Genomic DNA, 21516 nt, shown 5'->3' with positions numbered 1-21516 from the left:
GTTGCATAGCTTAATACATTAGCTTTGGGAGACATTGTAAATTCAAATAGTAATACCACATCTTTAATTTTTTATGTTTTCTTGAATATGAGAATTAGTTGAGTGTGAAATCGTGGTGTTTTTTCATTTTCTTCTCTGAAAACAGATTTTTGTTGAGAAGTGTGGCTGAGGTTTGTTTACTGACCCCAAGGGATCTGGCTGCTCTACTGAATAGAACCAAATCTGGGATGAGGTGATCTGTTTCCCAGTTTGTGAGATAAATTTTTTGGTGTGCTTGTAGAGACAGTATTTTATAGGACTGTGAATTTTTGTGGAAATATTATAAGGGTTGCTTTGGACTTCTTTTTTATTTCACCTTGTATTGACGGTAAAATTTAGTGCCTTTAAAAAAAAGTGCTAAGCCGGGCGTGGTGGCACACACTTGTAATCCCAGCATTTGGGAGGCTGAGACAGGAGGATTGCGGTTCGTCCACAGCCTCAGCTACTTTGTGAAGTCCTTTGCAACTCAGTGAGACTCTGATTCAAATTAAGAATAAAAAAAATAGGGCTGAGGGTGTAGCTCGGAGATAGAATGCCACAGGGTTCCATCCCCAATACTGAAAAGAAAAAAAAAAAAGAACAGTGCTATGGTTTAGAAATAACAGTAATCATCCTTCATTTGAATTTCTTCCTCTTCAAGTGGATTTTTTTTGGTGTGTGATGTGAGTTTAATAAATAAAGGGATGCTTAGGAAATTAGGCTATTTTGGGCCTTGCCAAATGTGGTCATTGCTATTGGTGCCCTTTGGTATCATTTGCTGAGTAATAAAATTGTGTTTTCTAAAAATACATACCAAATTCTTCCCTTATTTGCATTTCCTTTTTCCTTTGCCAAGGGACGCATACACATATTTTGACCCATATGATGCTCTGAGAGAGGATTTTTCTGACTAATCTTTTCACATTTGAGTACACAAAGTAAATGAGGAAAAGCCAGAGAAAAGACAGCCACAAAGAAAACCAAATGATGAGTTTTTAGGACGAGTACTGTATTATGTGAAATTGAAAATTCCTTCTTTTACCGGAGGCTATTTCATATAGCTTTATATTTAAGAAGCTTGCAGAGATTTAAATGTTCAGCTCAAGGTCACGCAACTATAACGAGTAGAGGTGGGACTTAAAAGCATAAGTCCTTAACCATGGTAGGCGGCTAGTGAATAGAGAGCTTCTGCTGTGATTAATTAGCTGAGCTGAGTGGCTGCTGCACATGGTGGGCAGAGTCCTGGCTTTTATGAGGCTTATCATAATGCAAGGGGCATATTCCTCCCACGCTTGTTTCAAGCCCTTCTATATATCAAGACTTATCAGTCAAGTTATGAAAGTAAACAGCAATGAAGTAAAGCTGAAAATCTTACAATTTCTGCTCTATAACCCCTTCTAACCCTGAGAGTCTTCTGCCCTCAAAATAACAGAGCTCAGCATCCAAAAGATCGGATGACACCAAAGAGCCCTTCATGCAGGACTCACAAATCCTTCCTGCTATTTGGAGTTTTTAGTACAGATCATGATGTTGTCGGTCCTGGAAAACAGTTTTATTGAAGGTCAGCTGTTATTGGCTGAAACAGATAAATTATTATTTTCATTTTAACCTCAAAAATATTTCCCTTCTATTAGCCAAAGATGGTTCTTCAGTCAGGATCCAATTCCATTAGTGTTATCAGGACCACTCACTATTAATCATTTGAGGGAATAGCTTTCCCCTTATAATTACTAGTGTGGGTGAATCAATATGTTTTTTTTTTTACTAATACAAGCCAAGCTTTCCTCTATAAAGGAATGAATTTGCAACATCACTAGATTTATAGTTATGTAATACTAATAGTATAAAAGAGCATGACTTATGTTTCTTTTATAATAGTATTTATGATGCAAGCTCCATTGTAAATCCTTTTTAGTTTATAGTACAGTAAAGAGATTTTGGCAAACACTTTTATTTTTTTGTTTTAAACCCAGGGGCATTTTTCGTCTGAGCTACACTCTCATCCCTTTTAACTTTTTATTTTGAAATGGTTTATCACTAAGTGTCTGAGGGCCTTGCTAAGTTGCTGAGGCTGGTCAACCTGAGATCCACCTGTCTCACCCTCCCTGGTATCAGGATTACAGAGTTATGCCACCATTCCTGGCTAGTGAACATACTTTAAATGAAGAAACAGGATGATAGGAAGTCCTTACAGAATATTTGTACTATATCACATGCAAATTAGGGTTTACAATTATATATAATCCAGAAGAATTAGATTCCTTTCTCTCTTCTTCAGAGATTTTTCTTGAGCAAGGAGAGATGCAGGGAAGGTATAAAAGATAAAATACCTCTCCTTTCCTTCTTAATACAGTTATCTCTCTTAGCACTGAATTCATCCTAAGGGGAGGTCAGAACAAAACTCCCAATTTAAAATATGATGGCTTTGTAACTGATTAAGTCCAAACAATTTATATGTGAGAATTTATTTCAGATATTTAGCTCAAGATTTGAAATATTACTATCTACTCTATAAAATATTCTGCCTTTAACAATTTGTATTAAATATACCTCTCACAACAGCAATACAATTTTTGCTTGTAAAATATACCCAGAATGTAGACAGAAGCTCAGATATAATATCAATTATTATGTAGGAATCATAGACAATAACATTTGTCCCCTTTTGCCTAGTTTATGTATTCCTCATTATTTCTGCTCACAGATGAGGTAAGATTTTATTTGTCAAATTTTCCTTTATTTCTACTTTAATATGATAGTACTTATAAAATTTGAATAATTTTAGTTTGCTAGACTCTGAACCTCAAATTGACCCTCACTTTTCAGAGAAAGAATATATCATAAAATTATTTTTTATTGAATCACACTGATCTAACATGATGAGCCAACTTATTTACATATGTTATCTGTATTTTTATTAGAACCTGCAAAAATTTTTTCCATTTTATAACTGAAGAAGACAAGACTTATTGAGATTATTTAATAGTTGAAGGTCATATAAAAGTCTAATTTAAATCCAGATAAGCTTAATGCCAAAATCTACTCTTTAGATGGCTCTCTTAGCTTGCAAATATAAGATCTGTCTACACTTGATTGAACAGGAAATGGAATTTTAAGTAATTTATTTAATGTTATTAAACTAAGGCAATCTAATAGAATAATTAAGAATAGTGATTTGGCAGGCAAATAGAAGGCAAGTAGGGAATGGAAGTAATAATGTTACATTGTCATGTGTCATCACAGAAAACAATCAGTAATATATAAAACTAACGAATCAAGAAGCAATGAAATACATACATGGAGTTTACAACAGAAACTCTTTTTTTGTGTGTGGTACTGGAGTTGAAACACAGGGGCTTTTTCTACCTCCAGGCTATACTCCAAGACCTATTTTATACTTTATTTGGAAATAGTGTCTCACTAAGTTGCTAAGAACCTCCCTAAGTAGCTGAAGCTGGCTTCGAACCTGTGCAATCCTCCTGTCTCAGACTTCTAAGTGCAGGGATTACAAGCATGCGCCACCATGCCCGGCTCCAACAGAAACTCTTAATAGTCACTCTGGGAGAAGAAAACTGGTACTGAAAAAGGGATAGTTACTGATTTTTATTGTAAGCCCTTGAGATTTTGCTTACTACTTAACAAGATTGTTGATTTATGAAAAGGAAAAAAAATATGGAGAACCAGAGATGCTGAAGTAGAGGAAGGCTGTACTTTTCAGTTGCTCTGCAGCTCAGAACTGAAGCTATGAAAATATTATATCTCAGAAAGATGAATGACCAAGAAAATTCACTAAAACTCAATTCTGGACAAAGACTCAGAGAGACCCAGGAATTCTGCGTTTTACACAGAGGACAAGGAAGAGCATGCCGGGTCATAGCAGAGGGAAGGGGTACATGAGCAGAAAGAGAGAAGGACGGGGACAAATTTGGCATGGGAACATCTGTAGAGCAGAGAAACCATCTGAACTTATATGAATCAAAGGCTGCACAGGGAGCTGTTGTGTGAAGCACTCTGGGTTTCTCAGCTTAAGAGAGCTGAGGTGGGTGCTGTCCTGAGGAACTCACACAGGAGCTTGCTGCTGCGGGAACCTGGGGAATCTTAGCAGATACTGCCATACTGTCCCTGCCAGGGCCTACCAAGTGGCCTCAGGTGCACCTGACAGAACACCCTGCTACTGAAAGCAGGTAGAAAGATACCAAGGAAGGGAAGCTACAGGCCGGTATTCCTCACAAAAATGGATGCAAAAATCTAAAATAAAATATTAGCAAATCATACTCTACAGTTTATTAAAAAGATTGTACATATCACTCCTTGATATCTTTCTAAAAGAATTAAACTCAGAATACTATAGTGATATAGGCATGCTCATGTTTATAGCAGCACAATTTACAGTAGTCAGGTTATAGAACCAACCTAGGTATCTGTCAACATATGAGTAGATTAAAAAAAATGTGGTATATACATCCAACAGAGTTTTTACTCAGCCATAAGAAACAAGATTATATCATTTGTTGGAAAACTGATGCAACTAGAGAGCACAATGCTAAGTGAGATAAGCAGAACTCAGAAAATCAAGGGCCATGCGTTTTCTCTCATATGTGAAAGCCAAAGGAAAATTAAGAAAGAAAAGGGATTTCATTCAAATGAAGACAGAGCTGGGAATGGTGACACATGTTTGTAATCCCAGCACTTTGGAGGCTGAGACAGGAGAATCATAGTTCGTGAACAGCCTCTATGGGAAGAGTAAGAGGCAAAGATCTTCTCCCATTCTGTTGGTTCTCTTTTAAGGTTCTTGATAGTTTTCTTTGCTGTACAGAAGCTCTTCAGTTTTATGCAATCTCATGCATTGATCTATCTTTTAGTTTCTTGTGCCTTTGGAGTCTTGTTGAGAAAGTATTTTATCATGCCTCTGTGTTGCAGTGTTGGACCTATCCCCTCTTCAAGGAGCCTCATGTCTTTGGTCTAATTTCCAAGTCTTTAATCCATCTTGAATTGACTCTTGTGTAGAGTGAGAAAGTGGTGTTTATTTCCATTTTCTGCATATGGTTAACCAGCTTTGCCAACACCATTCCCTTTGTCAAAAATCAGTTGGCTGTAAGTGTGTGGATTTGTTTCTGAGTCTTATAGTCTCCTCCATTGTTCTATGTATTTGTTATTGTGCCAGTACCATGCTATTTTTATTACTATGGCTTTGTAGTTTACTTTAAAGTCAGGTATTGTGATTCATCTGCAATGGTTTTTGTTGCTGAGAACTACTTTGGCTATTCTGGGGTTTTTGTTGTTCCAAATTAATTTAAGGACTGCTCTTTCTATGTCTGTGAGGAATTATCTTGGTAATTTAATGGGTATCATGTTGAATCTGTCAATCACTTTTGGAAGTATGACCATTTTGATGATATTTATTCTGCCTATCCATGAATATGGAATATATTTCCATCTTCTAAGGTCTTTGATTTCTTTTTTCAATGTTTTATAATTTTCTTTGTAGAGGCCTTTTACCTCCTTGGTTAACTTTATTCCTAACTATTTTATTTATTTATTTTTTTATATCCTCAGTGGAATTGTTTTCTGGATTTCTTTTTCAGTGGATTTATGGTTGGTATACAGAAAAGCTTCTGATTTTTTAAGATTGATTTTGTATCCAGACACTTTGCTGAATTTGTTGATCAGTTCTATAAGCCTTTTGGTTGAGTTTGTTGGGTACCATGTCATCTTCAAATAGTTAAAGTTTTAGTTCTTCTTTCCCTGTTTGTATTCCTTTGATTTTTTTTTTTTGGCCTTATTGCTCTGGCTAGAGTCTCAAGTACTATATTGAAAAGAAGTGGTGATAATGGGCATCCTTGTATTGTTCCTGTTTTTAGAGGGAGTTCTCAGTTTTTCTCCATTTAATATGATGTTGCCTCTGGGCCTATTGTAGATTGCCTTTATGATGTTGAGGTATGTTCCTTCTATTCCAATTGTCTGCAGTGCTTTTAGCATAAATAAATGTTAGATTTTGTCAAATGCTTTTACGGCATTTATTGAAATGATCATGCAATTTTTGTCTTTGGTTCTGTTTATGTGATGAATTACATGGATTGTTTTTTGTGTGTTGAATTACATGGATTGTTTTTCATATGTTGAACCAGTCTTGCATTCCTAGAATGAACCCTACCTGGTCATGGTATATGATTTTCTTGATGTGGTTTTGAAAGCATGTTGCTAGTATTTTGTTTAGCAGTTTTGCATCCAAGTTCATCAAAGATATAGGCCTGTAGTTTTCCTTCTTTGAACTGTCTTTATTTGGTTTTGGTATTAATGTGATGTTGGCTTCATAGAATGTATCTGGGAGAGTTCCTTTCTATTTCATGAAATAGATTCAGGACTATTGGGTTTAGCTCTTCTATAAAGGTTTTATAATATTCATTTTGGAAACAATCTGGTTCTGGGCTTTGCTTTGATGGTAGGCTCTTTATTAGTGCTTTGATCTCTTTGATTGCTATTGGTTAGTTTAAATTTTTTATATCTTCTTGACTCCCATTTAGGAAGGTTATATTTATCTAGAAAGTTGTCAATTTCTTCCAGATTTCCCATTTTGTTGGAGTATAGTTTTTCAAAGTAGTTTCTGATAATCCTCTGGATTTCTACACTGTCAGTGATAATATGTCCTTTTTATCTCTTAACTTCATAATTTGGGTTGATTCTCTTTTTTTGTTCTTGTTAGGTTGGCTAGTGGGTAATCTATCTTGTTTTGGTTTTGTTGATCTTCTGTATTGTTTTTTATTGTCAACTTCATTGATTTCTGCTCTGATTTTAATTTCCTGTCTTCTACTGGCTTTGGGGTTAGACTATTCCTGTTTCTTAAGGGCTTTGAGATGTGTCATTAGGTTATTTATTTGGTGATTTTCTGTTCTTCCTATATGGGTACTTATATTTTTTCTTATATGGGCACTTTTATGTGCTATGAATTTTCCTCTTAATATTGCCTTCAAGGTGTCCCAGAGGTTTTGATATGTTGTATTTCTATTTTAATTTGTTTCTAGGAATTTCTTGATTTCATTCCTTACTTCTATGACCCATTCTTCATTCAGCATTGTGGTGTTCCGTCTCCACATGTGTACATGGTTTCTCTGGGTCTTCTTATAGTTGATTTCTAGTTTCATTCCATTATCATCTGAAAAGACACAAGGAAGTATGTCACATTTTTTTTTGAATTTGTTAGTGTTCACTTTGTGGCCCAGGATATGATCTATTTAGGAGAAGGTTCTATGAGCAGCTGAGAAAAATATGCATTCTGCTGTAGTTGGGTGGAATATTCTCTATGTGTCTAATAGGTCCATTTGTTTTATGGTGTTCTTTAGGTCTGAGGCATCTTTACTAAACCTTTTGTCTAGTAGATCAGTCTGGTGATGTGAGAGTGGTGTTTAAGTCTCCAAGTATTAGTATATTGGGAGTTATGTGTGACTTAATATCACAAAGATATTGTTTTATGAAAGTAGCTGCACCTATATTGGGGCATAAGTGTTGACTATTATTATTTACTCTTGTTAGAATGTTCCTTTTACCAGTAAAATATGACATGCTTTGCCTCTTCTAATAAGCTTGGTCTTGAAGTCTAACTTGTCTTATATCATAGTTGCTACTCCCACTTGTCTTCAAGTTCCATTGGCTTGGATTACCTTGCTCTAGTTCTTTACCTTTAGTTTGTTACCATCTTTACTTGTGAGGTGTGTTTCTTGCCAGCAGCAATAGGTGGATTCTGATTTTTAATCCATTTTGACACCTTATATCTTTTTATCAGGTAATTGAGGCCATTTATTTTCAGTGGAATATTGAGAAATGATTTTTAATTCCTAACATTTTGAATTTTAATTTCTGTTTGAGGCAGTGTTTTTTCTTCTTTGCTTATTGGTTTGCTGGATGGAAATTCTTGTTTCTCTGGCTCTAGCATTCATTCATTAATTCTTCTTTATAATTAATATTTTTGACTATCTATTTTTGATAGATTTCTCTCAGTCTCTAGGTGTCAACTGGTAGATCCAAGGCAAGTTGTGTTGTATTCAGTGGTGAATTGAGGAGGGAAGTGAATTCACAAATGCAAGAATAGGTTAAAGCCAGAGATAGGATTGAATAAAATGAGATTATGAGTATCTTAAAGTAATATATAGTAGAGTTAAAGATAATGAATATTGTGAAAGTGCTAATTGGGTGATCTGTGTATGTATGCCTCCACCATCTTGTACTTCATTAAGTTGTATGACTACAATGCACCAATAGAAAGTCTCTTAAAAAAGTTAAACACCCATTTTCCATATGAACTAGCAAAAAAAAAAGATAATGAATATGTAGTAGTATTTTAGTAACCAATGAAGGGTATTTAGTATAGTGATATGAAATGGATTTAATATAAGACAAAGAAGAGAGAAAAAAAAGAAAAGAGATGGGGAGAAGAGAGTAGGTATGTATAAGGGAAGTGGCTTGGGAAAATGGTTGGGAAGAGAGCAAACAAACAAGCATACACATACAAATAAAACCAAAATAACAACAAAATAATGCAACCCTAAAATATATAAATACTCAGCAGACTTGGTCTCTGCAGTCTCTTTCTGTACAGACACTGAGTGCCACTGGCACCTTTTCTTCTGCAAGCCTGGTTCTTTGAGTCTTTCTCAGTCTATGAAGATAGCCGGTATCATTGGGACTGGATCTAGTGTTAAGCATGGGTACCTCCATGCTTTCCACAGATGTGGAGCCTGAGTCTTTCTGCCTGTGTGGTCAGCAGGTGCCTCTGGGACCAAACCCAGTATATATGTAGGAGACTCTCTTCTCCACAGCTAGGGCTGGATTGGTCTGACTTTTCCCCATTCATCATGATTGAGTGGTCTGTGGTGTTCTTGGAGATCCTATGTTTTCATCTAGAATTTCTCAGTTTTCTGGTCTAATGTATATGTATTTGATAATTTTGGGTGACTTTTGTGTAAGGTAAGAGATAGGAATCTATTATAATTTTTCTATGTATGGATATCCAGTTTTTCCAATACCATTTGTTAAAAAGGCTATCTTTTCTCTAACATATGTTTTGGGCAACTTCATAAAGGATCAGACATTGCAACATATAGGCCTACAAAATGACTTTCTAAATAGGACTCCTAAAGCTCATGAAATAATATAAGCTTAAAAATTAATTAATTAATGGCATCAAATTAAGAAGCGTCTGCTTCTTAATAATCTTATAACAAAGGAAATAATGAACAATTTGAAGAAATAGCCTATAGAACGGGAGAAAATTTTTGCCAGCTAGTCTTCCAACAGAATTAATATCCTTAATATATAAGGATATATAAATATATAAAGTATTCAAGAAACTTACCACAAAAAACCCAACCCAATGAATAAATAAGTCAACTAAGCATACACTTCTGAAAAGGAGAAATATAAATGGTTAACAAATATATGAAAAAATGTTCAGTAAGTATCTTGAGCAATCTGGGAAATACAAATCAAAGCAAATCAAAGCTACACTAAGATTGTCTCTCTCTCCTATTAAAAATGGCATCAATAACACAAATAATAAGTACCAAGAGGGATGTGGAGGAAAATGAGTACTTAAACACTCTTGGATTCCTAGCATGGTGGTGCACACTTGTAATCCCTGCGCTTGGGAGCCAGAGACAGGAGGATCACAGAGGTTTGAAGCCAGCTTTGCTGGCTTAAGAGACCCTGTTTCCAAATAAAAATATAAAATAGGTCTGGGAGTGTAGCCCGGAGGTAGAAGTGCTTCCAGGAACCCCAGTACCGCACACACAAAAAAACACTCTTGGTGAGACTGTAAATGAATGCAACCACTATGGAAGTCAACATGGAAGTTTCTCACAATACTAGGAATGGAACCACCATATGCCCAAGATATATAATTCCTTCACACTTATCCAGAAGATAAAGTCAGCATATTATAGCAATGCATGCATGCCATGATTATAGCTGCTCAGTGCCCAAGAGCTAATGTATGTGGAACCAGTCTAGGTGTTTGTTAACAGATGAATAGATAAAACAAAAAATAAATACATATACATACATAAATACACATAAAGAATGGAGTTTCATTCAGCCATCATAAAAAGGAGAGAAAGGTGAATTATTGGTGGTAAAATTGATTGAATTATGTTATGTGTATGTACAAATATATAACCATAAATCTCACTACTGTATATAATTATAATGCACCAATAAAATATAAAAAAAAGCAAAAGTATATGATTTAGTATGCATCTTTCACAGTCATCTACAGATATCCTATCAAGGTACCTTAAATAGTGGATTAAGAAAAAAAGCAGAACTGTTTTAATCTGTAATCATTATTGTTACAAATAATGTGAAATTACAGTTTAAAAAGCATTTACTGACCAACCACTAAGTTCAAGGCCTTGTTCTAGACTAGATTGTTTTTTCAGTACTGGATATTGATCCCAGGACATTCTCTTTCTATCTTCCTTTTTGGTACTGAGGATTGAACCCAGCGACATTCTATCTCTGAGCTACACTCTCAGCCCTATTTTATTTTTTATTTTGAAACAGAATCTCACAAAGTTGCTGAAGGTCTTGTTAGGTTGCTGAGGCTGACCTTGAACCTGCAATCCTCTCTCAGCCTCCCAAGCACTGGGATTACAGGAATGCACCACCATGCCTGACTGGACTAGATTTTTGTAGAACATAATAATTGGGGACAATTTGATTTCAGACCACAGTCTAGTTGAAGGTGCTGGCAGTGAAGAGGAAAACTAGATGGGGAAAATTAGGATCTTCCATTTTCTTTGTCTACTCCAAACTGTGCTGCTGCATGTTCTGCTGGCATCATTTCTAATGAAAACATATGTCCTAGAAGAAATAAAGAGTTATATGGGCTGACAGAATGGAAAAATGTCATTTACTTTTAGGATTAAGGAATCCTTCCTGAAGCAGAAGATTAGAGGTGCACCCTAAAAGTCAGAAGAGATTACTATAGATGGAAATGAGATAGGAGAGACACTGGCATATTTTCTATTTGAGACGTTTGTGTTTGAAGCTCATTTTTTTTTTTTCTTGCGGTACTAAGGATTGAGGTACAGGGGAATTCTACCTCCAAGCTACAAACCCCAGTCATATTTTGTTTTCTATTTTGAAACAGGGTCTCACTAAGTTGTAGAGGGCCTCACAAATTGCTGAAGCTGGCCACATTTTTGCAAACCTCTTGTCTCAGCCTCCCAAGTACTAGGATTACTAGTATGCACTACCAGGCCCAGCTTGGAGCTCAGATTTTTGTTCCTCTTGTATATAAGCACTTCGTTAATATTGAAGTTAGAATCAAATCTAAAATAAATGTTTAATATATTATTTGCCCCACTGAAGTCCTTTTATTTAGTGTAAATTTCATTATCTAAACTACTTTTATTGGAACTATTTTTAAATTTATTCATATTATCAAAATCACAATGAAGAGTTGAATATAAACCATTCCTACCCAAAGTATAAGAAAAGCTAAAGCCAAATTTGAGCTCATATAAATTTTATAGCAATTTTTGTTTTTTAATTTTTCAGTACATTCTACATCATTGAAGAATCTTTAGCTTTTCTCTTTAATGTACCATTTTGTTTAGTTTCATTCCTATAGCTTAAATGCATAACAATTACTGAAACCCAGTGGGGTTTTGACTTAAAGTACCTTCAGATTGATACCGTGACATCTTCTTTACCATCTTGCCTAGTGCATTATAGCTTTGTGTTTTGAACCAAATTCACAGTTATCTGTGATTGTAGGAAAGAACTCATATTTTCAACATTTTAGAAATTCAGCTAAAGCTGTATAACTAAAAGTAAATAAACAAGTAAGTAAATGTCAAAAGTACAGTGCACACATACAATACTTCATGCAGTGAAGTCACTGAGCCTCTTTCACATGAACAATGTGTGCTAAAGGTGGAGTTAACATCTTCAAGGGTTCTTCTGAAAATGTCCTTGTGCACTGATTATGCTCTAATTAGAAAAGTTCCTTCTTGGACATATGTTTTCTCTAGTATACTCAAACTAGGGAGTATTAGGAATACCAGAGGGACTCTAGATAATGAAGGGGAAACCTCAGCAAAGCTAGAATGGAAGGGTAGGAGAGGAAGAAGGCTGAGGTTGATTAATGGAGGAGCTACCTTCAAATGTGTGTAAAAATATGAATGTAGCATGGTCAAACTAGACATTCATTGTTGGGAGGGGAGGGGAAATGAGAGGGAGGTCACCAAGCACAATCTGAATGTATGCTATTTTCAATATAATGCACATAAAGATTAAAATAAATAAAAGTCCCTTGTTTTATATTGTCCCCTAGTTTGTCATTGTTAGGGTTTAATGAATTACTTATAGTCAAAAGTTCTAAACAATTATATTTATGAAAGTATATTCTTTATTTCTATATTTGTTCCAAAATGAGGAAGAAAGATGCCTCATATTTTAGGGATTTCAAATGTTTACCATGAAGGGACTGTTCTACCCTGCAATTAGGAGCCATTTTTCTTACACATTTTAAGGATTGCATTAATTTAGAAAATCTATTTTAAGTTGGACACTTAGCATGTATGGTTTAATGTCTGTAGTCTTTAAGTCTTGAATTTTGAACTCTAAATAATTATTCTTTACTTTTCAAGTCTAGGTTTTTTGAATGTCTCTAAAGTTATAAAAAATGTTTTCTAGTCATAAAAACTATCTGATCCCACTACTTGGGAGACTGAGACAGAAGAATAGTAGATTTGAGACCAGACTCAACAATTTAATGAGCCTTCTGCAGCTTAGCAAGACCCTATTTCAAAATAGAAAATATGATATGGCTGGGCATATAGGTTAGAGGTAGAGTACTCCTGGGTTCAAGCCCCAATACCAAAAAACAAAGTCCTCTACTTGTGAAAAACATAGAAAAGATAGAGTAAAGAAAAACAAACCTATAATTTTTATTTATTTATTTATTTATTTATTTATTTATTTATTTTTGTGGTGCTGGAGATGAACCGAAGAGCATTCTACTTTCAGGCTACACTCCCAGACCTAGTTTATATTTTATTTGGAAACAGGGTCTCACTAAGTTGCTGAGAGCCTCCTAAGTAGCTGAGGCTGGCTTTGAACCTGCACGATCCTCCTATATTGGCCTCCCTGGGATTACAAGCGTGTGCCACCATGCCTGGTGCCATACCCATAATTTTACAGCTGATAATTTCTATACTTATTAGAAGAATTTTCTTCTGTCTTTTTTTTCTGGTAATATAAATGGGTATTCTTTTATGATATACTTGAGCATGTCTACATTTATATTCTTGAATTGGTTTTCCTCATTTATTTAATGTCACTCAATATGCCTTAAAGACAGAATTTAATGAGCTTTATGCCTATTTATGTTGATTCTTTTATTTCTTTTTATACTTCTATATTATCCTCTGAGTTCAAGAAAATTATTAAACTTTTTGGAAATTTAGTAGTTAATAGTTGTGACTACTGCAATATCAATTATGGGCTCCTAAAATGTATAAACCACAAGTAGATAAATTTGGCCTTTGTTCATTAGTCTATTTAGGAAATCATTTACTTTTTAGATTATGCAATGGATTTTTCTTTATCTGAAATATTAAGACAATGGGGTTATTCTAACAGGTTATACTAGATTTTTTGGTAAATAACCTTTTACTCTTACTTCCAGAAGCCTACATTTCTATCTAGATATGAGTGGTATTAAAGATGAAGTGGTATTGCGTCTTTAAACCTTCATAGCTATGTGATGTTGGACAAATTATTTCAGTGAATCTCCTTTTAAAGGTTAAGTACTAGTACAGGTAATAAAGTATATACCACAGATCCTGGCAGATGGGCATTATTGAACATTCTTGTTACTGTATTGTTGTGATGTCTTTGGCCACTTGATATAATTTTGTTCTTCTTTATGACTGAGTAAAATTCCACTGTATACATATCCCATAGTTTTGTGATCCATTCATCTGCTGATGGACATCTTGCCTGGTTCCATAGTTTGGCAATGGTGAATTGTGCAGCTATGAACATAGATAAGCATGCATTAGTTTGGTAGTTTGGTTTACTTTCTTTTGGGTAGATACCCAGAAGTAGTATTGCTGGATCATATGGTAAGTTCATTCCCATTCTTCTGAGGATTCTCCATACAGTTTTCCAAAGTGGTTGCACTAATTTGTAATTCCACCAACAATGTATTAGAGTTCCCATTTCTCCATATCCTCGCCAGCATTTGTTGCCATTTGTGTTTTGAGTGATTGTCATTCTAGTTCGAGTTAGGTGAAATTTCAGGGTAGTTACTTACAGGGAAATGGATGGAACTGGAGAACATTATGGTAATTGAGATTAGTAAGTCACAAAAAATAAAAATTAGATGCTCTCCCTAATATGTGGAAACTAGGGAGAAAATGGGTCATAGGAGGAACTCCAGATGAAGAAGGAGAAATTATTGATGAGCAAATAAAGCGACCTAAATTAGAGGGATGGGAGAGGGAAGAGGGAAATTTTCTAATGTACATGATATACATTCACAAATATATCAAAGTCAATCACTAAGTCAACATGAGAAAATGGGAGAGGGAGGAAATGCAGTGGGAATGGGGAAAGGGCTAAATGAGTGATATGTGCATGTTATGCCTCTACCATCTTGTGCCCCATTAAGATGTACAACTACAATGTACCAATTAAAAATAAAAAAGATATGGAATTTTTTTTCTACCCATGAGAAGTAGATGGTCATGGGATAGAAAAATATTTTAACTGTGGGCCAGTAGAACGGCATCTTCATCCTGAGAATCTGGCCCATAGGAAACTTCAGATTTTGCAATGAAGCAATTGCGTGTGTGAATTTGGAAAGTTTGCCGCTGTGCTGCAATGATGTACTGTGGTTCTTGGTAGTCACAGAAGTGCATACTGAAGTCCCAAGGAACTGACTTCTGACTTCTTTCACATTATTCAATAGTTATATATTTTCTGTATAAATACCAGTGTTGCTTTAATAAGTCAGTATGGGTGATAATAGTAAAAGCTTCCATTTATTGAGTATTGACTATGAAACAGCTAAGAGCTTTTTGTGTACTCAATCCTTGTTTCAGTCAGCATTCTCAGTGATGTGACCCCAAGATACCCGATGACCACAGTTTAGAGGGAGGATCATTAATTTGCTCACAGGTCTGAAGGTTTCAGATGCTTCAGTTGATGATAGGCTTGGTCAAATCTGTGGAGCTGCAGGCATGGCAGTGGGAAGAGAGATCAAAAGAGGGAAGATGAGACACATAAATATAGTCCCGAAGGCTACACGTCCAATGGCCCCCAACTCCAGCCTCATCCTATGTGCTTAGCTTACCACACAATAAATCCATCCATCCATCAATGGACTCATCCACTGATAAGACTGAACCCTCATGATTCAATCATTTCAACTGTGATCATTTTTTTCATGTTGATTTATGAGATCTTCCAGGAGATATTCTATATCTAAATGATAACAGTTTTCGTGGCTTCTCTATGAGGCTGTAATTTTTCCTACTTTGTAGATGAAGAGGCTTAAGATTTAGAGAGGTTCCAGTGTTACCTAGTAAGTATTCGGATGCTGTTCTCTCTGCCTCTGAAGTCTCACTGAGCTCATAGCTTTACTTGTTGTTTAGGTGCATTTATTTCTTAATTCCTGCATAGCCTCATTAATTCACCCAACTACTTAGTTGAAGGCCTACTCTGTGCCTGACACTAAGTGCAATGGATGTAGTACGGTAAGTCCCTGTCCTCCCAAGGTTTGCTTTCTATTATATTGTTACTTGTGGGCATTTTCCTCTTACAATGAACATCCATGTGACTATGTTTTATTCTTGACTTTTAAAAATGTAACTGAAATTTATGTAAAACTATACTTATAAAAGCATTATTTCTATAAAATGACTAAAATAGGGCATGTTCCATTTTATCCATCAGTCTGTTTATTTTAGCACTGCCTCTTAACCTTTTCTGATTTCTTGGATTGGATATGATCTTACTTATTATTTTAACAAAAATATAGAAGGTGTATTATTGCTAATGATAAAGCTACTTTTTGTTATCTTGCTTTCTTTGACTTCCCTGAATGTTCTGTAGGTATGTGGAGCATCAGAAAAACCTTCCTACTTTAGAACATGCCAAAATCATCACACAAACACAAAGCAAGAAATTTAACTACTTCATAGAATAAATAAAGAGGTTTCTGGTACAATTGAAAAATAAACACTGCAGGGGAAGCCCAAGTGTGATGGGAAAAAAATATTGATACCTTGTTTTCTGTGATATAAACAAGATTAAATTCTTCCTTCAAAATGAATTATTATAATTTTGAAGAAAATGATATCACTAAGTATTTTGTTAAATGTTCCTTATTTTCCATGTGGAAGCTGGAAATAATTTTATATGTCCTTGAATGAAGGCTAACATATTTTTCAGCTACAAAATTATCAACAAACACTGTAAAATGTGTTTCATTATAATAAAGCTGTTTTTTTCTTTTTGCACTAGAAAGACAAAGGAATATTTTTGGTCCCATAAGGAACAAATAGATTGCATGTGTTTCTCATTTTCTAAAGTCATGTGTCCAAGAGGGAGGATCATTGGCAAAGCAATTAGCTGTTCATTTTGGACTTTGACATTGTTTCTCCTTGAAACCCAAATGCTGGGCACTCTGATAACCAATGCAAACTCCATGAATATCTTTCATTTCTTCAGAAGGAGGTGTGGATTTGCACGGCTACCAGCTGGATATGCAAATACTACCTGACGGCCCAAAGAGTGATGTGGACTTTTCAGAGATTCTTAATGCAATACAAGAAAGTAAGTTTCACTCAAATTTAAATACACCACAAGAGGAGGAGCTATTATGGTAATTGGGAGGGGGTAATAAAACTAGAAACCTTAGACGACAAACTTTAAAAAATAATAAAACCAATGTCTTAATGGAGACACTGGGCAAAACAATTTTGAGACTAGAAGAGATGGCTTGTAAAATAAAGGATTAATTTGTGAAACTGAACCATATAATACTAGGATCTTTGAAGAAGCCTATAGAGGAATTATAAATTTTATATATTTAATGTTATAATATTTAATAAACCTTCAAGTACTATAATTTTTTATTTATTGATTAATTATAATAAAAAAATAACTTTCAAAATATGAATGCTCTGATGAAATGTTAAGAGATAAGAATTAAATGTCGATGCAATAAGGTGAAATCAGTAACTTATTTTCCAAAACAAGTATCTTGGAGTTATTCATGATGGGCTATGTCCCAGAGGTGAACTTCTTATTTCTAAACAATTTGGTTAATCAAAGGTTAGTTCTTCTTGGACTGTGTTATATATGTTGTATAGTTTTATCATAACTAAGCATTTATTCAAATTATATATTTAGAATTGAGGAAGTCAATACCACTCATGTTATATTATCAGAGCTTTAATTCTAGATGCTGATAGTTCTCTTTTAATATCAAATGGTATCATATAATGTTAGATTTGAGGGGTGTAAATATGATAAACAGTACATAAAGAACCATTGTATGTTTTTCTACCTTAGGTTTGGAAACAGTCTCTCTCTCTCTCTCTCTCTCTCTCTCTCTCTCTCTCTCTCTCTCTCTCATCCTCTCTTTCTCTCTCCCCCCCTCTGTGTCTCTTTCTCTCTTCTCTGTGTGTCTCTCTCTGTCTCTCTCTCATGCTGGGGATGGAACTCAGATTCTGGTACATGCTAGACAAGTGCTCTACCACCAAATTATCTCCCCAGCTTCATATAATTTTCTTCTTTTTGTGGTACTGGGGATGGAACCCAGGGGCATTCTACCTCTGAACTACACCCCTAGCCTTATTTTTTATTCTTTATTTTGAAACAGTGTCTCACTAAGTTGCAAAGGGCCTCACTAAGTAGCTGAGGCTGACTGCAAGTGTGTGATCCTCCTGTCTCAGCCTCCTAAGTACTGGGATTACAAGCACGAGCCACCATGCCAGGTTTAATATAATTTTTCTATCACAAGTCTCATCATTTTTATAGCAAATATCTCCACTTATCATTAGACCATTTTCTTGACTTTATAGGATAATTAATTATCCAACTTACAGGTTAGACAACTGAGAAGGAGAAAAATTAAGTTACAAAGTAACTGGATAAATAATGGAGAACAAACCAGAATGGAAGTTGTTTTATCCCTCATTTAATCCTTCCATGAATGTGCTTGGCTCAGGATTTAAATGCATTGAGATGAAGGATCCTGAAATTGAAGACAGGGCTACATTTGAAAGAAATATTTTAGTGGCAAATATAAAAGGACCAGCTATTTGTTCTGGTTGGGCAATCCCTTCACACTGGGTTAATGAATAAGAAAAGAAATTTCCCCAGGAGAATAAAAATCAAATTAATGACACTGGAAAGAAAATAACTTTTCATAGAAAGTTATAAAATTATGTAATAATTTCATTTGATTTGAAAGATGGTAGATTTTACAAGTGCTCAAAGGATTTAAAAATTTTTAATAAATGATAAAAATTGGCTTCTATGCAAATGCTAGAGATGAACTTAATAAATGTTTTTTAGGGCTAAATAAACATATATCAAAATGAACTAAGGGTTTCGTTTTATAGTAATTTTTATTAGTAGATCTTAGTAAAGACATGTTTGCATGTGATATTAACTGTTCTATAGTTTTAAATGATGTTATGAACAGGTAGAAAAATATAAATTTGTCATTACTTTATATTTAAATTTCATAATAAAAATGGAAATATTACTTCACTTTAAAATGCAGAGAAAAGTATTTATAGGTTCATACGTTTTCTAATGCTTTAATACTAATATATTCTCTTGTTAATAAAACAAGTTTTATGCTGGATTGGGAAACCACCCACACAGACTGGCTCATTTCCGATAAGAAAGATTTTGGCCATTCATTTACCGTAAATTTCTATCTGAGTTCCAGATACAATTGATATGTTTTATTAGTTCACTGTAATCTTTTTAGTGTAAATTTACATAGCTTGGTTCTTTAAGGGACCACAGCTTAGGTGATTGTTTAGAAAGCTTTGAGGGACTAATATGGAATGATATAGATTATAGAATTCTGAATGTCACTATACCTACACTTCCACAGAAATTTTTGTTGAGATTAGCAGGATGATAGAAAAATTTCACTGTATTTTTTAAATTTTGTGGTGACGTAACTTTCAAGATCAAGATACAAGTGTGTGTGTATGCATATGTGTGTGTGCATGTGCATATGTGTGCATGTGTGTGTGCATGTGTATGTGAAAGAGAGGGAGAGGAAGAAAGAATCCTCAGTAATAGTAGATACTATTTTCTTTATTTTAATAGTGAAAAAATGTGTATAGTTTTCTCAGCTGTATGGTTACTATGTAATAAAGTCAGTATTTAACTGTATGTCAGTTCTTGTTCTGATAAGTACAAAAGTAAATAAAAATGATTAGGAAGATAGACTGCTTTGGGCTTTAAATATTTTATTTACATCTGATGCAAGTTTTCCTACTATGCTTCTATATTGCAAAATACAGTTATATTATTTTTCTTATGGTATAACTGTACGAAGTATAGCTACATTCTTACTGAAGATGTCTTGAAGTAACTGGCTATACTCAAGTTGGTTTTCAGATTCTTCTTATTAGATGGAGAGCTTATATGAAAGAAAATAATTACTTTTCCATCCACCCATCACTAGCCTGTCACTTCTCAGGAACTGTGCTTGCTGTGAGACTTTAAAGCTGTGGTGAACATTTTGGTACAAAGTCTAATTTGAAAAAGAAAACTGTTTATAGATCGTATCTTATTGTATTGTTCAAAATGTAATGTTACAAGATGTTTATTTGTGTGTGTGGCTTTTCTCCTTGATGTTATTTTTCTTTCCTCTCTGGTCTCACAGTTCCCTCCCATTCCAATAAGGCACCCAGTTCTCTTGAAGTCTTGTTTTAACAGAGTTTTGTATTGTTTAAAGTTGCTGATTTTTTAATTTTGGAAATCTGAGCTTCTGAGAGACTGATGCTTAGATAAGAGAAAAAGAAATGGGGGAGGGAGAGAGAACGAAAGAGAGAGGGGGGGAGAGAGAGAGAGAGAGAGGAAACTTCCTGAGACTAACTTCCTCGGAATTTACTACAAGAAGTAGTAGGACGTCTGGCAGTGTGGATGGAGGTCTGGGAATGGCTGCTGTGTGCCAGGGATGTAGCATGGAGTTTCCTGAACTGCCAGCAGTGGCAGAAGCCTTGCCTCTAGAGGCTTATCTTTCTCTGCCTCTATTGTGTCCTTGTGTCTTGAACAGAGCATGCAGTGTGATAGGTACTTAATAAATATTTGCTAATGGATGAGTGAATGAATAAATTCCACTGTAGACTTGGAAGGTGAGCAGCTCAGCAGTACCCACTGTGGTTGGAGACATGCATGGTCTATGTGTTGTGGTCTTTGCCATACTCCTGGGTCATTAGCACCATCCTGGGTACATGAGGCAGGAAAGTAGGAATATCAGTAATGATCGAAATTAAATTGTCCACCAAGCCAGTGCAATGGGAATTTGGAGAGAGATTTGATTTGATGTAATGATAACAAAGTCATAGGTCAATTCTTAACTCATTAGTTTATCTATTAAGGTCAATAGGTCTAATAGTCTATTAGCCATATGTCAATTTTTAACTCTTGAGCGTATCTTACCTATTAATTTTGGGACCTTCTATATCTAGTCTAAATAGCTGAGTGTCAGCTGGGTATGGTGGCACATGCCTGTAATTCTACTATCTGGGAGGCTGAGACAAGAGGATTACAGGTTCTGGAGCCAATCTTGATAATTTACAAGACCCTCAGCAACTTAGTGAAACACATTTTTGAAATAAAAAAGTAAAATAGGGCTGGAGGTATAGCTCAGTAGCAAAGTGCCTCTTAGCTCAATATCCAGTACATCCCCCCAAAACTGGAGTGTCTATTATACATATGGCCTCAATAAAATCCAAAAAATCCTGCCCTTTTGTCACCAAAGCATTAAGAGCTACACATTTTTAGGTGTTTATTTGTGAAATAATGTCTTGGAAAGTTCTACAATCCACAAAACAGGAATGTGTATGTATGAGTATAAACATTTGTTATATTAGCTAACCACTGCAAAGTTGTCATTCAAAGGTTACATTGAACCTTTTAATTCTTGCCTTAAGTTATTACCAACACCCACCCCCCTGTCAAGAAATTATTTGTCCCTCACCCTTTGTCACTCACCTTTCTTATTGTTTTCTTAGTTTTTTCTTTCTTTGATTACCAGTGCAGAGGGATGTAGACTCCAGGAACTCTCAAGTGGCATTCACACCCTGGAAGGCTGAGCTGTGTTATGTTCCGTTAGGTTCTCATGCAGGGAAAAGGGAAAACATAGTGTTTAACATGAGACACTGGAGGGTTGGGAGGCATGGGTGGCGGCTGCCTGTGGCCTGACCCTTGCAATGTGCATATGCCCTGAAT

The 21516-nt window shown here is 35.1% G+C and overlaps 1 protein-coding gene across 2 annotated transcripts in view; it reads left to right on the top strand.

The window, feature by feature from the left end:
• Positions 1–21516, top strand: part of ANO4 (anoctamin 4) — a gene marked incomplete at both ends in the record, with an annotated part of 438431 nt that overhangs the window by 214508 nt on the left and 202407 nt on the right. Inside the window, one exon of one of the 2 annotated variants that reach the window (XM_080705232.1) lies at positions 16756–16860. The exons of the other annotated variant lie outside the window; for it this stretch is intronic. Within the exon in view, the coding sequence (XP_080561358.1) occupies positions 16756–16860 (105 nt within the window). The remainder of the gene's footprint in view (positions 1–16755; positions 16861–21516) is intronic. 2 annotated transcript variants of the gene reach the window in all.

This window comes from Muscardinus avellanarius (assembly GCF_963383645.1).
Source record: "Muscardinus avellanarius genome assembly, chromosome: 11".
Taxonomy (NCBI): Eukaryota; Metazoa; Chordata; class Mammalia; order Rodentia; family Gliridae; genus Muscardinus; species Muscardinus avellanarius.
This window is presented reverse-complemented; position numbering and strand designations above follow the sequence as displayed.